At 45.4% G+C, this 20,447-nt stretch overlaps 1 protein-coding gene across 5 annotated transcripts in view; it reads left to right on the forward strand.

Moving 5' to 3' along the window:
- The window catches only part of tanc1b (tetratricopeptide repeat, ankyrin repeat and coiled-coil containing 1b), a 147,536-nt gene that overhangs the window by 26,746 nt on the left and 100,343 nt on the right, over positions 1 to 20,447 (forward strand). For all 5 annotated transcript variants that reach the window (XM_056289620.1, XM_056289619.1, XM_056289622.1 and 2 more), the window contains one exon: positions 11,849 to 12,055. In XM_056289620.1, the coding sequence (XP_056145595.1) occupies positions 11,849 to 12,055 (207 nt within the window). The remainder of the gene's footprint in view (positions 1 to 11,848; positions 12,056 to 20,447) is intronic.

Raw genomic sequence — 20,447 nt, forward strand, 5'->3', positions numbered from 1 at the left:
CCCTATAATTAGCATTAAAAGATGAGTCAAACAATACATCGCCCTTGCTAACACGAAAAACCAGAAATCCTCCTTTAGTTTCAGCAAAGAACAACCATAGCTGCAAATCTGATTCATGCTCGACTCTGATAACAGATTTTGAAACATGGCACAAAGCCATGTGATTCACCCCAACTCTGGTTGTTTGTTTATGAGATTAGGCTCCCTCGAAGGGATTGGATGGACAGCCTTTGTGCTATAACCTTGTCCGTTTAACATTACAGAAGGAAATCACTAGCTGAGACATCCAATCATTAGGCACTTAGTGGTGTTCTCATGACCTCACCTGGCCCCCGAAGAAGCTCTGCCTAATGATCTGTACTAATGGCCATCCAAATCTGTTGTTAAACCAGTCCCCATAGCAACCCAAGGCCATACACTGCACTGCATCAGGCATTGTTGATGGAAATCAGCTCCACTCTGGCTCATAGCTGCTTTGTGCATATGGTTATCAGCAGGAAGTTGCCAGGCTGATGATGCACACCTACCGGAGAAGCTACAAGGTTGACAAGGCAATTACAATATAAAGAGTGGCTGTAAAAGTCCAGCCCAACTCTCCTGTCTACTTGTTAGGGGGTCGAGTTGTGAGTCCTCCAATCTCGAAGCCACCGTGTCCTGGGTATCTGTTCCCAGTCATCAGATGATTGATCACAGTATGATATATTGCTCAGGGTCATCCATCATCCTTTTTTCGTTTTCCTTTTTTTTTTTTCCTTTCGCTCAGACTGTACCAGCTGTCACCTTGACAGAGAAGGTTACAAAACTGTGCCAGGATACAAGTAAAGGACAATCAACTAATTAGCCCCATGTAAACTCAGTGTCAGCCGTTGCATGTTTTTGTGAGCATTCAAGCAGCTCCCCCACAGATACCGTAAAAAATTGACATTCTTCTGAACCACCAGGAACTTGCGTCGGTTCAATTACAATTCAGTGTCAAGCTGTCAGCCTGTTGATCAGAAATGGTCAACTTTGGTGCCGTCCCGCAGCATCTCGACTCCGGAGCTTCAAAGCACACACAGCGGCGGACTCTGCTGTCCCCAATCAACAGGCTGTGATTAGGATTAGCTGTTTGTGAATGGGGATGAATAGGAGGTGAGAGGGTTAGTTTCTCCCTAGTGTGGGAGCGAGCCGGCATGCCCCGCTTCTCCAGAGTCCACGACTGAAGAGGCCTGTGGAGAGGCATTCAGACTGGGAGCCTCTCACACAATGCTGCCAGTATGAATATCAATAACTCCCCAGCCAGTACTGTCGGCAGCGGACCTGCTGTATTATGTTCCAGAGCTGTGATATTATAAGTACACTTTTGGCAACTTGGCAGCTCATAGTAATTAGAGTTTCAACATCCAGTGTCAGGATTTGTGTTTTGCTCATTGATCTTTTGATTTAGAGAGGGCACGAGACAACCAAAAGGATATATATTGAAGTTTTCCTGCAGGCTTATATCCTTGGCAACACTTTGAAAGTCTGTGGTCTTTTTCATTTAAACATCAGAGTCCTGCAACAGTCGATGGCATAAGCGTGTCTCCTCTTTCTTCTTCTTCTTTTTTTTTGGATCCCCCCCCCCTTTTTTCCCCCCCACCCAGTTGTACCTGGCCACTTACCCCACTCTTCTTAGCCATCCCGGTCTCTGCTCCACCCCCCTCTGCTGATCCGGGGAGGGCTGCAGACTACCACATGCCTTCTCCCGTACATGTGGAGTCACCAGCCCCTTCTTTTCACCTGACAGTGAAGAGTTTCACCGGGGGGACATAGCGCATGGGAGGATCACGCTATTCCTCCCAGTTCCCTTTCCCCCCTGAACAGGCGCCCCGACCAACCAGAGGAGGCGCTAGTGCAGCGAGCAGGACACATACCCACATCCGGCTTCCAGCCCACAGGCACGGTCAATTGTTTCTGTAGGGATGCCCGACCAAGCCGGAGGTAACACGGGGATTCAAACCGGGATCCCCATGTTGGTAGGCAACGGAATAGACCGCCACGCTACCCGGACGCCCTCTCGCCTCTTTCTTCTGACGTTGAAATGATTCAACATCTTCATTTTCAGGTTTTGTCAGTTTAAAGCTGTGGAGCTGATGCTTTATTTCTTCGGTGGAAGAAATACACCTATGTTCCTCTTAGTTTTTTATAGTCTTGGAAGCGAATTTACACGGTGACCTTGAGCAATGATTGGCTGTGAACCACGCATGTTTGCATTGTCTCATGGTTGGCTTACTTCCCGAAGTCCTGGTGGGACTTTAAAGTATTCGAGATGCAGAATATGTCCAATTATACAGCAGTGCTGTGTGTGTTTTCAGCATCAGTAGGTTTTATAGCACACCTGTGCTCCTTCCTCTGCATGCTCTCCTTGAGCAAGACGAGCAGCTCATCAATATTCACAGTTACGTGTTCTCACACAGAGATGATGGTTTAATTAAAATCAACTTTCACTCTGCCTCAGTGTTATCAGCTGGCATAGCATATCTGTCCCCCCTGTGTGTCCCGTGTTTTCCCAGATGCCCTCTATAATGCCTCCCTCTTAGCGAACAGCTTGAGATTGAACTGGGTCGTGATATTATTTTGGCTCAGATGTTTTTCCCATACCCACTTAGATTGACCGTTTATGAAGAGGAATGGGAAAAGTCACAGTCCCTGCCCAGCGCTGCTCCCCTCCTCCTCCTCTCTGTCTCACAAAGACCCCCCCCCCCACACACACACACACACACACACACACACAGCAGTCTGTCTGCCTTTCCCTGGGGCCAGTGGTGAAGACATTCCAGAGCTCAGGCCACTGCAAAGCTTAGCATCAGAGGCAGAAAGAGACAGACAGAGAATGAGAGTGTGTGTGTGTGTGTGTGTGTGTATATGTGTGTGTTGACAGTCTTACAATGCCCGCAGCAGCTGAGCCCTGCATTTATGCAGCTAATTTGTTCTCATTAGCTAGTGTGTATGGATTCGAGTTGAGGGTTTCGGAGCTTCAGGATCGGTTGCTGTTCCTGACAAGCTGAACGTAAGGACCGTCAGTGTTCGCTGCTCTCCTCAGGGACCACCAGCAGAGATGAGCAAGTGTGGATCTCCCTAAGAAATTCTCTGGACATTAATGGAAATTTGATAAAATTTGATCGCTGAATGACTATTGATCTTCCAACTTAGAAAATCAGTCCACAGGAGGGTTGCTGTCAGTCTATTTTGACTTTCTTTATATTAAAAAAAAAAAGTGTTAATAAAAATTTTAAGGAAAAAAAAAAAGAGGCCCTGTGAGATTGGAGCAAATGATGGTTATGACTCTATGCTTTTTAGCTTGATCTGTGAACGTAGAAGTGAAGCCAGGTGAAGATTGATGTCTGCGCTGGCGCGTGACGTTATCACATGGGATATTAATTTCATGAAGAATGCATCTCAGGATAGCTGGCATATTCTGCAGAGAGCACAATGTGTGGAATTTCCCTTTGTTATTTTGGTTATGAACATCAGTCTGTCTTTCTTGTACCCTTTTGTCTGCTGCTGTTTGGCTGCTTTATACTTTGACAGTTTCTATGGCTACGAATGACCAAAGATTTTCTAAAAATTAATGGGATAAACACCGATGCCCTGTCTGAGATCCCGACACTGACTTTTCTCACTCAAGTTACTTCAGCCTTACCATGTTGTGTGGGTTTTGTACCTGATAGCTCAGACTTTAAACACTCATCATCAGTCTCGTTGGTGTTTCATTGTAGACGGCTCATACTGAAGACCCTCCCCCACGCTGTTTCCCCTCTTGTCTGGCTCTCTCTCCCTCTCTCTTTGGGCTCCCTGTGTGTTAACCATGACAGCTTTTGTGGAACTGTCACCCCGGTCCTCGGAAGTACACAGGGAATCCACATTGGCACTCAGTCTAGCAGGAGAAATTTCCCATTTGGGGGCTTGTCCTACCATAGCACAGCTTTGTATGTTGACTAAAAGAATCTGCATTAATTATAGCCTTTCTCCATTCTCTCTGCGGTTCATCAAATTAACTAGTGAGAAGCTAATAGAGTATCAGAGTGAATCTGAGTATGTGTGCTCTCATGCATTCTTGGAGATGAAAAAAAGAGCATTTGCGTATAAAACCCATAGAATATAAGAGAGCAATTCCCACAATTTATATTGCCTAAACAATTGCAGTAAAAATGACACATCAGACTAGACCAGTGGAACCAGCTGATGCCCACATGGCTTGGTAATATAATTCTCATCCTTTGTGGCAAGCCAAGTGGCACGGTTTGACTACTAACTCTCTTTTTGTCGAGTATAAGCTCATCCTAGCTCAAGGTTGTATCCTCTTTCTTGGAAGGCTCATGCCTATGATGGACGATGGAGCCAATCTGTGGCTATTGGGGGGGGGGGGGCTTCGCATTCCCTCACTTGGAGTGACAGTTCACATTCCGCTGCACAGATTTACTTGATGCGGTCAACACAATCCAGAATTGCATCCTGAAAACAGTTGTGCAGCGTTTATCTGTGTGACCATCACCTAACAGGCCAGCAGGAGGGAAAAAAATGAGACTCATAAACCATGCACGGAAAAAAATATGGATTTAAGTTCACTGTAGTCTACTTTTATTTGGCCAGGTTGGCAGCTTTTCCAAAACAGTATCAACGCCTTGCTGGACTAGTGTACACATTGTGTAAAGCAAGAAACAACACAGAAGAATACATTTTGTTAGAATTTTGCTGGATTATATTTAATACAAGTTTTTGTCGTCTTGTGTATTTTTCCTCATACAATATCCAAAAAGTAGATATTTCATCAGGGTAGCATTGATTTTTCTTAATTTTCTTTCAAAATACTGGGAGGGAAAAAAAACGGTCATGAGTTGGACTTGAGAGTTTTGAGCTTTCCTTTGCAATGACTTGCTCAAATAATTGATCCCCATTTTTTATGTTGATTTAGGCAAATTAATGTCTCGAAATAATATCGAGTCTTTTTATGGACAGGGCATGTCCTCGTGGGCTCTGGCCCTGGTCTTTGATGAGGAAAAAAAGAGCCTGCAATGGACTGTAATCATTTTTACATCATCTTGGGGCAGTGCTGTATAATTAGAAAGGGTTGATTTCCTTGACCACAGCAGGGGCTGAAATTGCAGGCCTTGCCCCAGCCAGAAGTTAAGCAAAGCAACTGAAATAGCCCTGGCTAGTTTCTTGTCCTAGTGTCTCTCTGCATTATATTGCACGGGTCAGATGGCAGCGCAGTCACTGTAACGTATTGCAGCCTGTTGGGCAGCATTCGGACAACCAACTTTTATGTGGCACTTCTTGTTTTCCAGAGCCATCACCCCTAATTACAATTTTGCCATGATCTCTTTAGCATGCACTACAGCTGAAACCTGTGTTGGCCATGGCCTGGCGTGGGGACAGAAAGGCCCAAATGTAACTTTGGTGCTCCTCTATTCGTTGCTATTCTCTTCTGTTTTATGAGTGTAAAGATATGGTGACAGTGGGGATAAATTGGCACTGTGAAAAAGTCTGGCGCTTGAAGTTCTAGAATAGACGGTCTTGTCCCAAGGCTTGTGTGGATTGAAGCACGCCATACTTTACTGGCACAAAGAGAAAGTTCAAGCTCACCCTCATGTGTAGCTCCTCTCGAGTTCCTCACTTAAAAAACTATGCCCCCTCTTACTTGACAGCTTCTAGTTTTGGTAAAACCCTCCATTTTGATGGCTACCTTACAATAGTAGTGTTGTGAAACGGAGGTGGCAGGGTTAATTTCCCTCGACAGTTTAAGATGAAGAGTAGTCTCTCTTGCTGCCCCTCTCTTTAATCTCCCTCACCCTGTCATATGACACCAGTGCTACAGCAGAAGATATTTGGTCTAAGAGATTAACATGGTTTCTGCATATGGAAAAGGCAGCTGCCACTGAAACTGGTCATTAATGTGACTGCGATGACACCGTTAAAACTTCTACCTTGACCTCCACATTACTCAGCTTACACTCATTTCTACTGCCTTTAAAATGGAGCCTGCAGTCCTCTAAGTACTAGAGTTATTTAAAAAAAAATCTGCTTATGGCGTCCGGGTAGCATAACAGTCTATTCCGTTGCCTACCAACACGGGGATTGCCGGTTTGAATCCCCGTGTTACCTCCAGCTTGGTCGGGCGTCCCTACAGGCAAAATTGGCTGTATCTGTGGGTGGGAAGCTGAATGTGGGTATGTGTCCTGGTTGCTGCACTAACGCCTCCTCTGGTCAGTTGGGTGCCTGTTCAGGGGGGAGGGGGAACTGGGGGGGAATAGTGTAATCCTCCCATGCGCTACGTCCCCCTGGTGAAACTCCTCACTGTCAGGTGAAAAGAAGCGGCTGGTGACTCCACATGTATGGGAGGAGGCATGTGGTAGTCTGCAGCCCTCCCCTGATCGGCAGAGGGGGTGGAGCAGAGACCGGGGCGGCTCAGAAGAGTGGGGTAAGTGGCCAGATCCAACTGGGGAAAAAAAGGGGGGGGGTCTGCTTGTCACGCACACACACACACATCATACATAAAGTAGACGATTAAGACCACAGACCAACAAAATGTTTGGTTCACGTCATAGGTACCCTCATGTGAACATGTGCATTCAATTCTACCACACCAGCTGATCAACGGAATGGTAGGGGGGAACTGTTCAGCATCATTGATTTTCCCTGAGCCCCTTGGAGAAGCCCACTCAACACACTGGGGTTTTGTTTTGTCTTTTGAAATAGGCTAGGCTAATTTGATGTTACTGTAATTGCATTACGAACCCATTGTTGTGGTTATAATTACTGTTGCCGCCACAAGCAATGCAGAATTACTTGTGAAAGTGTCTACTTGAAAGACTCATATTTCTCAGTGTTTCCCATAGGATTTTGTGAGACTGTGGTGGGTGGACCTCAGACGCTCTTATTTTTCTGGCATTTTCTGCCTTTATTTGATAGCAATAGTCAAGAGAGAGACCAGAAAGGCAGGGGAGAGAGAGGGGATGACATGCAGCAAAGGGCCCAGGCCACTGCGGTAAGGACTCAGCCTTATGTGGTACGTGCTCCCCCAGGTGACCCACCAGGGCGCCCCGACCTCAGACCTTCTAGGGGGTTTCAGGGGCATGCTCCCTCATAAGAAACTTTTGTACATTTTAAAGTTAAATACACCAGTCCGGTAAACTTTGAGAGCAAAATTAAAAGACTAGATTTATTAAGAACTTTGTGCTGGGGGTCCCGGTGGTACAGCGGTCTAAGTATTGGCTTTGTGTTGATGCAGTTGCCCACTGGGGACCGGGGTTCGCACCTCGGTCTCGTCAGATCCGACTATGGCCGGACTCGATGAAGCAGCAATAATTGGCAGCGCTGTCTTCGGGAGGGGGGGCGGAGTCGGCTTGTGTTCGTCACATGAATGCGTCTCTGGGTGTAGGGAAAAAGCAGTGGTTCGGCCTGGATTCACCTTCAATTCAATTCAATTCAATTCAATTTTATTGTCGTTAAAAACAATGTGCAGGCACACGTTAAAAATGAAATGAGGGCTGTGGCTTCACCAAACAGTGCAAGACAGACACAGACAAACACAGCAAACACAGTATCACGGAAGTGGCGAGGCGTCTCCTTCGAGACTGCTGGCCAGAGAGGTGCAGTTGGCGAACGTATGCAGTACGAGGGTGAGCTGGTTTATTTATTAGAGAAAAAAATATATATTGGATGAGGAGGGCACATCGTCATTTCCCTATTCAACTTTGTAGTAGAAAAAAATAAGCTTTTAGCCAAAAATAGACCCATTTTGACCGAACCCCCCCCCCCTTTTCTCCCCAATTGTACCCGGCCAATTACCCCACTCTTCTGAGCCGTCCCCGTCGCTGCTCCACCCCCTCAGCTGATCTGGGGAGGGCTGCAGACTACCACATGTCTCCTCCGATACATATGGAGTCACCAGCCACTTCTTTTCACCTGACAGTGAGGAGTTTCACCAGGGGGATGTAGCACGTGGGAGGATCACGCTATTCCCCCGAGTTCCTCCTCCTCCCTGAACAGGTGCCTCAACCGACCAGAGGAGGCGCTAGTGCAGTGACCAGGACATATACCCACATCCGGCTTCCCATCCGCAGACACGGCCAACTGTGTCTGTAAGGAAGCCCGACCAAGCCGGAGGTAACAAAGGGATTCGATCCGGCGATCCACGTGTTGGTAAGCGACCGAAAACACTTTTTTGGCACCGGACCAAAGTGTAGAACTTGATGGGTGAGCTCAGGACATCGTTATGGACTTGAAAAGCCCATATTTCATATGTGGGGGCCTTTAATACAGATGTATTATCTGTTATAGGTAGAGGACATGTTATTGATCAGCTCTCCCTAGCTAACATTAATTAGCTAACGTTAGCTAGCTATATATAACGTTATACAGTGTTTTTCACCACAAGCAGCCAGATATGTCAGTCGACATAAGCGAGGAGACTGACGGCTAACGTCGTTAGATTAAAGTGAATTATCAGTGATAACCTTACAGTAGCGTTATCTGTTTGCTGTCGTACATTGATATTGATAAAGTTGTGTTTCGATGGGTGGATAACTGCAGCGATACTGTAACGCTGGTCAACATCACCTACCACAAACAACGCTGTGTCCTCAAAAGGCCTGGGTGTCTTGGATGCTGCTGGGAATGTGTGTGTGTGTGTGTGTGTGTGTGTGTGTGTGTGTACAGCGGGGGGGAGGGGGGTGACTGACTGACTGGGAGTGAGAGATGCTTTGCTGAAGCAACGACACAACGTTAGAGATCCTTTACGTTATTATGAGAAGTGTAAAAATATTTTGGGTTCATTATGAAACTGGGCAGGACAAATTAAAATTATACTGTGGCAGGCAACCTCAGGAATTAATGGGAAACACTGTTTCTGTCTTAGTGGCTCTGTCAGTAATTTCAACGAGTTGTGTAGTAAATAGTACAGTATAATATCATACATGACTCTTGTACTTTTATGTGAGAAATACTCCTGTAGGTTTCTATGGGCCTAACGTGCAGTATATTACTCTTGTTAAGTAGAGTAACTTTTCTAATTGGCTGACTTTTGACCTTAATCTCTTTTTGTTTTTGGAAAAGCCTTTTGGCTGTTATATGAATTTATCAGTCAGTTTTATTGGCTAAGTGTGCCCATGCACACCAGGAATTTGACTCTGGTTCACAGCAGCTTCTAGCTCACACAAAATAAAGGGGGAAAAAACAGTTGTATGTATTTTTCTTGTGCAGATTCCTTAATTTTGGGTTGACTATAACATAGTATATGACCCGGGGTTGAGACCTCCTGCCTCTAAGCCAAACCTAATGAGTATCTGATTTCTTGCCAGTTGGTCCCACTCAGGTCAAAGAGGAAGGCAGGTCCTGGCCTTGGCTGAGTGACTGGTGGATCGCTTTACAATGTGTTTCAAAGGCATGCAGAGGTGTCACTGCAGCCTTGCCACTTCCTGTCTCTGGCATTCTTCTTTGTTTAGGAGACCTTTAAAATCACAGGACAGCTCTGTGTCCCCTGTAGCGAGGCGGAGGCAAGGGAGAAAATGGCTTTCTGTTTCTGATTAGCCCAGCAGCCAACAACACTCATTTCCCTAAGGAGAGAAGCAGAACGCTAATGGTAGCCTGCCGCTTGCACTTTGGTCTGCAACCATTGGTTCAAACGTCCGGCTGCAGACAGGCGTCATCGCTAATCTGCTGAAGTCTCCCCAAGACAAGAGACCCAAGTAGCGGGTTCCTGAAAACAGAACCAAAGCTAATTGTCATTACTGTGGTTAACCACATCTGCGATCATGATCTAGCTGGGTCTGCTGACGCATGAGCTGTATTATTAGAGGTTGATAATTCATACATTTTAATTTGTGGTCATGATGAGTGGGCAACTTTGATGCCACAGAATAGATTACCTAGCTCTTCGCTGGCTCCATGGCTAGAATGGACTTTCCATGCAGGATTGGCTCTCTTTAACACGGGACTGGTGTTTTTTCCATCAGGGACTTGGGTTGCACAGAAGGACCTAGCAGCCAGGTGAAATCATTTGCAAGTTGGAGCCAGGTCATCTGTGGAGTGCAGGGGAATCATTTCTCTGAGGGGAAAAATGTGCAGAATGTTCCTATAGTGTCAAACAAAGGAAGCATCTTGATCAGAGAGCCAGAAGGCATCTTGGCAAAAATCTGAGCCCAGGCTTAAATTTGATAGCAGAAAAAGAAATAATAGCTACCTGGCAAGTACAGATCATTTGAGAGAATAGGGTATAGGAGAAATATACTGTAGGGGACACATCTATTGTCTCTACTGTCAGACAGGGCTGTTTCACGCTAATGTGGCCTGCTTAACAGGTTCATCTGTTTTGAATTCTTTGTGGTTGCTATGGGGTTGCGCTGAATAGGCTTTTCCAGGGGAAATGCAAAGCAATGTTTACCCCTGTTTTTCCTATAGGCTGGAAGCAGTGTGAAAACATGGATGTGTCATACGCTTCCCAAAATTTATTATTAAAGCTCGTGTTTTAGAGATTAGCTCACTGGGCAGTGAACTGCTCTTTTGCTCCAGTGATGACTTACCAGGCCAGTGTGCTCAAAGGTGATGAGAGAGGGCACTTTCCCACAGGTCAGGTTATCTCCTTTAAGCCATAGCCTTGTGAGCTCAGTGTTATGTTGCCCCAGTAGAACAACCAGGCTGTGGCATAGATAATGTTAGATCTTTGCCCTTGGCAGCACAAGCTGCTCCGAACTGTATTGTTGAATTAAATATGTTAGACCTAGTTCAAAATTGTATGGCTATGCATTCAAGTACTCTTATCTATGGTATAACTGCTCAGTTTTATAGCACACATGTGAGTTTAGTCCCAAAGGGAATAAGGTGCTTACTTGCTGAGTGGGTTTGCCCAATTTGAATAATAAGCCGCTTCAGTACAGAGCAGCAGAGGGTGCTCGATGAGTCACCCGTTATCTCTGGTGGTCAATGACACAGCCGTATTTACTCCGCTAACTGGGTGTCCTAGCCCATTTGTCCCTATGGCATGAGAGAAACTCACTGGCCCTTGACCTTAGGTTTAAATACACAACCACATGGCTCCACATTCTCATGTGCTCGTACAGAGCTTGTTTTTTTCCCACCTCTACCACTAATGTACGTCTCTCGATGGAGTGAGATGTAGGCCCGTCTGCGAAGATACTATCTTGTATATGTGCATGCGTGCTTGCCTCCAATGTCTTGTTATCCAGGACAATAACAGGACAGGTCCATTATAGACCTGTCCTGTTATTATTCCATTTATTTCTTCTTCTTTATTTTTTTCCCTTTTTTGTTTGTTGTTTGTTTTCTTCTTTTTTGTGTGAGTGATGTCTACAAGTGCCAGAAGGTGCTGTGTACCGGCGTCAAATTCCTCGTGTGCATAGGCACACTTGGCCAGTAAAGTTGATTCTGATTGTCTGTGAATGTTCTCATTCATGATTGATTCTGATTGTGTAGGATTGCTAGAAGCATCCCTCTCTCTATTGTAAAGACCAAAGAATCAGGCTTCTCTATAAAGATAGTTAGTTTTGCTGTTATAACATCAAGCGTATGAGATTTTTTATCAGGAGTCAACGGCAGTCTTTTTCAGGTATGAGACCGCTGTTAATGTCTTTGTAATTTATTATTTTTTACAATGTTATTGTCAGCCTAATGCTAGGATCAAAATATTCAGCAATGAAAAGCACTGTTTTACAAGCTTTCCTTTTGGAGGTTATTCAGCATGTGATTTGTCTCTGACTGCAGGTACAATGTCACCAAGTCTCAAGCCCTGTAATGTTATTGTTGGGTTGATGTCAAAGCTAAATGCAGCTAACCCGACATCCTCAAGAGTTTTCCTTTCTCTCCTTTGCAGGGGACTTCCACAGTCAGAGTGCTCAAAGAAGAGGGCCACCTGAGGGAATCTCTCAGTCCCAGGACCCTGGCAGTGCCCACCCTTATCCCCAGGATGATGTGTTCAGGCTGAGTCTGGCCAAGGGGGTGTCTATGTCCTTGCCCTCCTCCCCTCTCTTGCCAAGACAGTCCTACATGTTGCCCTTACGTACAAACAAGCGATCGCCAGGTACTAATTTACCTTTTTTTTTCTCCTTTTCAACACTGTACCTTACCATAGCTCCCCCTTCTTACCCCAACCTTTAACTTCCTTGACACTCAGATCTGACAGTTTGCCCATAGCATGAAAAGGGGTTTTAAGGGAAACAATCACAGTTTTCAAAATTATCTTTATAGACCCATATGCTGTAGGGATAATGCTACATTAGCAGCCATAATACTGAGCAGTCTCCTCTGTGTGTTTCTGAAACACCACCTAAATGGTGCAGAAAAGTGTCTGTGAGTGACATCACTGGTGAAAGTGAAAACTGCAGCCCCTACTTCCTGGTGTGCCGCTACCCTTGGTGGGATATATCGAAATGGGATAGTTTGCATAAGAAAATGCATAATGATGCATGAACGATGCTACATACAATGGTTTTAGTGAACACCATGTAAAGATTGCAGTTCATGGGCTGTCACCACCATTGATTTTTTTTTTTTAGTTTTGATTGTGATATATTCTATTTATCCCCATAGGGGAAATTAAGCTCAGCATTTAACCCATCCTAGCTGTGTAGCTAGGAGCAGTGGGCAGCTGCCATGCAGCACCCGGGGACCAGTTCCAGTTCGTCTTGCCATGCCCCGGTCAAGGGCACAGACAGGAGTACTAACCCTAACATACATGTCTTTTTTCAATATCACTGACTTGGCGGTCACTTCACTGCACAAATGTGGTGCCATCTCAGAGACGCAGAGCTCAGTATTATGTCTGTTGTCCGTACAGCGTATATGTGTAGAAATACTGTTGGAAATTGTGATTGTTTCCCCTTAACGTGGCATAGAATAGTGGAATGCTGTGAAAGTCTGCCCTCTGTCCTGCTGGTTTAAGATTCTGTTGGGCACTCCAGCCTTCTAATCAGGGAGGGTTTTTTTGATGTGATCAGCTTTGATTTTGTGTTAAGAAGAAAAGGCTGTTATGTTAAAAAAAGAGAGATTTTAGATATTACATGTTTCTAAATGATGCTGTTTTTTTTTCCAGTTTCAATGTCTTTTAAAAAGGCTCCCAAACCAAACCTCCTTTCAGTTTCCTTAAAGCCAAAGTTGGCCTTGCGTTTTTATACTGGCAAGAAAAGCTGCCCAAAAGCATCGGTTTACTGCCTCAGCAGCCCTGATTACCATAGCCAGTACTGCAGTAATGCTTGGTCAGATCAAAGGCCAAAACAGACTGCAATATTTAGGTTTGGGTTGTTGAGCTGAAATTCGAGTGACATCACTAAAATCTGCCCTCGGAAAGACACTTGCCAAGAAACCTTAACCTATAGACCGCATAATCTGGAGTTGGAGGAATGGACATGCCTCTGGATGTACAGGGAACTGTGGGTGCAGAGATGAGTGATGGGACAGAGAAGAATGTAACGTACAGGTTTTTGTTTTTTGAGATACTTTATTGATCCCTGTGGGGAAATTCATTCTCTGCATGTAACCCATCCTAGCTGTGTAGCTAGGAGCAGTGGGCAGCCATTGTGCGGCGCCTGGGGACCAACTCCAGTTCGTCTTACCATGCCTCGGTCAGGGACACAGACAGGAGTATTAACCCTAACATACATGTCTTTCTGCTGGTGGGAGGAAAGCGGGGCACCCGGAGAAAACCCACCGCAGACACGAGGAGAACATGTAAACTCCACACAGAGGGACGGCCTGGGATAATAGGTGTATTAGATTGCAAATAGAATTACTGAAATAATACAATGATATTAATTCTGTAGGCACCCTTCTTCGGACTTTGGCTTTGTAGATTGCGTAAATATTTCAGTTCAAATTATTCTAACTTGGGCAAAGGGAAATATAAATTGACAAAGAAGTTCACAATAAATGAATGAATGAAGGAAAAATCTGCTCCTCCAAAATCTGCTCATCTGTTTGAAGGATGTATCCTGTGTTTTCTACTTACCAGAACTGAATTCACCTTATCTCTCCTTCTCCAAACCCTTAATTTTAACATGTTATGCCTGATACCAGCGCTTTACATCAAGTGGTCCCACAGCACATCCTTCTGCTGCAATCATGCAGTACACCCCTTATTCTTTACCATGGCAGAACAGAACTTTTCTAGTCCGCATGTAGACTCCTGTTTCTGTCATCCTGGCACATGCTAAATGTTCTGCAGGCATTTTTTGTTGTCCACCCCTCTCTTTGCGTGCTATTTTAGTTCCATACATAGGAAGTGTTTATGTCTCTGTGGACACCCCGCTACAGTAAAGTTTCCTGTCTGCCTTCAGGTGCTATTGTGTGTAGCATTGAACACACGACTGTTCCAGGATTGACACTCCCTTTTACACGCCAGAGCTCTAACCGCTGTAGCTTTAAGCGAGGCATTCTCTGAAAGATGTCAAACTACTCAGGGTAGCTGTTACCCTTGGAAACGGAGGAACTAGATAAGTGTGTGTGTGTGTGTGTGTGTGTGTGTGTGTGTGTGTGTGTGTGTGTGTGTGTGTGTGTGTGTGTGTTTGTTTTGTTTATCTACACTCTTGAGGACCAAATGTCGTCATAAGCATAGTAAAATCATGAATCATCGACTTTGTTGGGACTTTTTTTTTTGGTCCCCACCAAGGGAAGGGTTATTTGTATGTCAGGGCTTTAGGTGTATGACTATACTTACAATTGGAGTTATGTTAGGCTTGAGTCTAATGATAAATGAAGGCATTCATATCAGGTTCAGGGTTAAATTTAAGAGCCATGGCTAGGCTTAATTTTTTTTGTTTTAGGATTGCGGTTAGAGTTAGTCTTCAGGGAAAGGGTTAAGATTTTGACTTCACCCATAATATTTTATCACTATATATATATATATATACACACTTAGCACAAAAAGTAAGGAACTTTGTGTTTGGTAGAGTATTTCTTTGTTGTAACAATGCTTCTTGGCAATAAATCTTATACTGTTGGAAAGCCTGTTTATTTCCCTTTTAAGTGGTGGCACATTTGTAAGGATCATGCATTTGTGGGATGAGCAGCAGAGCTGAGTATGTGGGTTGCGACCATGAAAAATGTGCCAAATCTTCTCTGCCAATGCCAAACAGCTTATTTTGCTGTTGCTATTGACTCTTGTTTTGAGCTTCTGGTACCCCAGGTGCTGACAATCAGCTGCCTGATAGAAGATTTATTGGCAAGAAGCATCGTTACAACAAAGACATAATCTACCACAAATTTCCTTACTTTTTGTGCTAAGTTCATATATATGTATATATATATAGAGAGAGAGAGGTGGCACGGTGGTGCAGTGGATAACATGGTCACCTCACAGCAAGAAGGTCCTGGGTTTGAGCCCCGGGGTAGTCCAACCTTGGGGGTCGTCCTCTGTGTGGAGTTTGCATGTTCTCCCCGTGTCTGTGTGGGTTTCCTCCGGGTGCTCCGGTTTCCTCCCACAGTCCAAAGACACGTAGGTGAATCACCATATTAAATTGTCCCTAGGTGTGTGTGTGTGTGTGTGTGGGGGGGCTGTGATGGCCTGGCGACCTGTCCAGGGTGTCTCCCTGCCTGCTGCCCAATGACTGCTGGGACAGGCTCCAGCATCCCTGCGACCCTGAGATTAGGATAAGCGGTTTGGATAATGGATGGATGGATATATATGTATATCACCATGATAATATATAAACTCTGTGTGTGTGTGTGTGTGTGCGCGCATATGTGTGTTTGGGGGGTAGGCATTGTATTAATAACAATAGCTGGACCATCCTGGTTCCTGACAGCTGGAATTGAGCACATTGTGACTACCGGATTTGGTTTGCGTCACCCCATCCTTCTGTTTGATCAGCTTCTGTCGGGACGGCAGCCCTTACAGTGGCACCACTCATTTTGCAGTTTACAGCTCTTAATGTGTGTGTGTTTCCACTACATCTAATGGTCAGTGCTTGCTGGCCTCCTCTGTCTCTCCTGCCATGTTGAGAACAGACATGTCTGCAGCTGTGGTTTGCGCAGGCTTCAAAGTGGAGGACGCAGATGTATCTGGACTTGTTTCAACCTGAGCCCTTTGTATTCTGAAGACTTAGCAAAGAGGATCGAAGTCCTTTAAGTGGTCACTTCGGCCCCTCTCACATCTGGGACTCATCTGTGAGCTATCTCGCCTTTGTTTAGAGTGGCTGTGGCTTTGATCTGCTCTTTAGAGTAAGATGTGTTGATGTGCAGGGCCGGGCCTCTGCAGCGAGACATCTGCTACGGCTTGGTGCATGTGCCTACTTGTGGTTTTCAAGTTCACTTCAGCGTTGAGAAATTGTCGTTTTAATTCTGGTACCTGTAATTGAAGAGTGATACCCCCCCCCCCCGGGGGGTCCTCGGCATGACTGTGCTGTTTTCGAGTGAGGTTTCTAATGGGGAGGGCCCTATTCTAATTTCAGCTGCAGATTAGCATGGGAACATTTCCACTCAGATCCACAATGTTTCCATTTGGGAGATTGTGGTTACTTCAGCCCTTTTTCCCCTCTAACCTCATTTTCTATGCACTTTTCTCCAAATCCCACAACATTACTCTCAAAATCTAACATTGAACCAGCAGGCTAAAATTATAAAGCAGCATATGTTATGCAAATATTCGTTTGAAAAGTGGCCTGCGATTGGAAATATGCTTACGCTGTAGTTTATAGGACTCAGGACTAAATGGGAAGCAAAAAGAAGTTAAGTGATCCCCCCAAGTAAGGGAAAATAGAGGAATCTTAGAGCCTTATCTTTATGTCATGTGAGTTCATCGGTGAGTGGTCCCATTTGCTCATTCCCACTCAAATGAAAACACCTGTACTCTCAATCCTCGGGCGATATTGGCATCTCCTATTATTGTTTTTAAACCCATCAAAGGACAGCGCTGATGAAATGCACATTTCCAATGATAGGGAGGGAGGGAAGGACATAGAGAGGGAGATGGAGACGGAGTAGGAGGAGGGCAGGGTTTGTGAAGGTGAAAAGGGCCCCGGAGAGGAAAGAAGAAACACTCATTAAAGGCACATTCCCATGAGTTGTTCTGAGACTTAGAAGAGGAGGGGAAAAAAAAAAAAGGACTGACAAGATAGGATGTTATAGAGGACAGCAAAGCAGGTATGACTGGGGGATGGTCGACCGTAGGCAGCCCTCTCCACTGCTGTCCTCACAGGTAGGTGCAAAAAACCCACTGGGAGAGAGTTCACACCTCCAGTTAATAAACACATACTCCAGGAAATGTCTCGGCTTTGCGACGAAAACAACATGGGCCATAATGCCGTATTTTCTCTCGCTCAGCCTTGCTAAACCATAGAGGCAACCAGGCGTCACACTCAATTTAAAACTCATCTGCAGAGAGTGTGTGTGTGTGTGTGTGTGTGTGTGTGCATCCCTTTTAAGCTTCCAGTTCTACATAGGAAAATAAATGTGGTGACGCATTGACTTGTTAGCGTTATGCATAAATCCTGTCATAATAATTCCAGGCAAGTTTAAGAAGCTGCACTGAGCTTCCCTGACTCATGTTTCATCTATCCAAGTCATACTATGCCACCCCACACTCAGCAGCTCCTGCATCGATCCACTCATTGACCTCATCCAACAAATTCATGTCGACTTTCGGAGGAAGTGGTTTCTCAGATTGAGGTGATTTTTATGTATTTCTTTCATTTGCTTGGCTTTGGCTTCATTTCAGAACAGATTGGATAATCTAAAGCATTGCGGAAGGCCCCAACTTAATGGTTGTTCTTTTCATGAAAACTTCACAGGGGACAACAGAGAAACATTGAGTTAATTAGCAGCGTGACAGACGCCTGAGCCACAAAGGCCTGGTGCCGTTGGCTGCCGTAACTTTGATCAGCTAAACCCAGAGCTTAACCATGAAACACGGCACCCTGACATGTGTTGAACAGGACCCAGACTTAGCAGTCTAACAGTTTGCAGGTTCACAAAGAGTCCAGGGGAGGGGCTTTCACTGCAAGTATGTGGCTAAGATTGTACCAGAAAACATGCTACCTCAAAACACAGGTCAAATAACAGTATGGTTTTGTCAAACATGTGATCAATATTTTCACCTGGTAGAAATGTAGAATCAGATTCTGGGTGAGCTTTAGCTTCTATTCCAGCACAGTAAACTTTCTGTACTTTTTTTCTTGTGCTTTTCCCACTTCTGCAAATGTGTGACAGCCTCCTGGGCAACTCCACAGTGGCCTCCTCTGGCCATGTTGGGTGACTGTGCCACGAGTCAGTTCAATAGCATCTGTTGTCCTCCAGGTTGCACTGCTCAGCTTTGGATTGCATCGGTGTAACTATGACTCTGGGGGCAGTAGGCGCATAAGCAGTATTCAAACAACAGCTCTCCTCCTCTTAACTGTGCTCATATTGACAGTCACCCTGCCTTGCCTCCCTGAGGTAAGATGAGAGTCTAAACAGCATTGGCTCGGCTCCAGTGATGGCGTTTTTCCGTTTGGAGGATAGAGAAGGGTGGCAGCAGAGCGAAAACATCTGCCACACATTTAGGTGTATGAGCAATCTGAGGTCACATGGGCTACAATTAGCCCCATACTTTGCCTTCCTGTCAGCCTTCAAGGGAGCATAAAATGGTAGTTCATATAATATTTATTGCTATCATGGCTGGCTTATGATTTTAATTGGTATATTTGCAATGAGACATGGGGGCGTGCAGGTCTCTGGTTGGCCATTTTACATGAAAATCAGTTCAACTTTGTGCTCTGATGGGGTTGGAGGGCTTTTGGTCTCATTGGTTGAAAGGGGTGTTTTCGTTACACTGATGAGCCAGAATATTATGACCACTCACAGGTGAACTGTATAAAGTTGGTCATCTCCAAACGGGCACAGGTCAAGGTCTGGGTAGATTAGATGGTAAGCAAACAATCAGTTCTCTGAAACGACAAGGCTTGTGGGGTGCCTTTGGTCAGCAGTGGTGAGTACCTACTGACAGTGGTCCGAGGAGGGACAAACCACAAACTGACAACAGGGTGTTGGGCGTCCAACGCTATCCTGTCTGGTCCAAATTGACAAGGTCTACTATGGCACAAATCACAAAATTTTAATGATGGCTACAAGAGGAGTGTAGCACACAGTGCATCATACCCTGCTGCATATGGGGCTGCATAGCTGCAGACCGGTCAGAATGCCCATAATGACCCCAGTCCACCATCGAAAGTGCTTACAATGGGTACGAGAGTGTTGAAACTGGACCTCGGAGCAGTGGAAGAAGGTCGCCTGGTCCGATGAGTCTCTCTTTTAGATCATGTTGATGGCCGTGTAGTATGTGTGCACTGTTTACCTGGGGAAGTGATGGCACAAGGATGCACTGAGGGAAGACGACAACCTGGTGGAGAGAGTGTGAGACTTTGGGCAATGTTCTGCTGAGAAACCCTGGGTCTGGCCATACTTGTGGAGGTCAGTTTGACACGTGCCACTTACCTAAACACACCCCCTCATGGCAGGGGTATTCCCTGATAGCAGTGGCCTCTTTCAGCAGGATAATGCACCTTGCCACACATTGTTCTGGAATGGTTTGAGGAACATGATGAAGTTGAAGTGTTGCAAGGTGTTGCCCTGGCATCCAAATTCTCCAGATCTCAAACCAATTGAGCATCCATGGGATGTGCTGGACTGACAAGTCTGATGCACAGCGGCACCACCTCACAGCTTACGGGACTTGAAGGATGTTTTGGTACCAAATACCACAGGACACCTTCAGGGGTCTTGTAAACAGTGCCATGCCTCGGCGGGCCTGCGCTGATTTGGCGGCACACGAAGAACTAACAGCATGTTAGTCAGGTGGTCATAATGTTTTGGCTCATCAGTGTATTTAGTGAAGCAGATGTGCTGATCAATGAGAGACGGCACAGTTTTCCACTCTGGACTGATATCTTTTTCAGATAATTTGAAAATGCCTATTAGGCATCCAGGCATGGAGGTGACCCTGCTGCTAATGCTATTAGACCGGATGAAATCCAACTGCGGTAAAACATTGTTTGGATACTTCCACATTGTAGGCCACTCTCAACTGCAAGGAAACGGTCTGCAACTTCCAGTACCTCAAAGGTCTCAGCTGGCCGGATCCAGCTGTGCTTGGCAGCCAGCCCGATGGATGACTTTCTCTGACAATGCAATGAAACCACTATCTCCTTGTTACTTATCTCCTCCTTATCTCTACTTTGGGGCTGGTGTTGCATTTTCACTTAAAGTTCCTCGGGTGGCGTCCGCTAGCAGTGGGAAGCTGGGTGAGCCGCTGGCTCCTTTCGTTATCAGGCACGATGAAAGACCGCCACTTAAATGTCAGCCCGGTTGAGTCTCCCCAGAAACACCGACAGCACCAAAAACACAGGAGGAAGTCTGAGATGGAAATGACCCATTTCTGTTGCATAACAAATGGCCCTTTGTTTTTTTTTGTTTTGTTTTTTATCTCCTTTTGACAGCTAAATGTA

The sequence above is a fragment of the Lampris incognitus genome, chromosome 11 (assembly GCF_029633865.1).
Source record: "Lampris incognitus isolate fLamInc1 chromosome 11, fLamInc1.hap2, whole genome shotgun sequence".
NCBI lineage: Eukaryota > Metazoa > Chordata > Actinopteri > Lampriformes > Lampridae > Lampris > Lampris incognitus.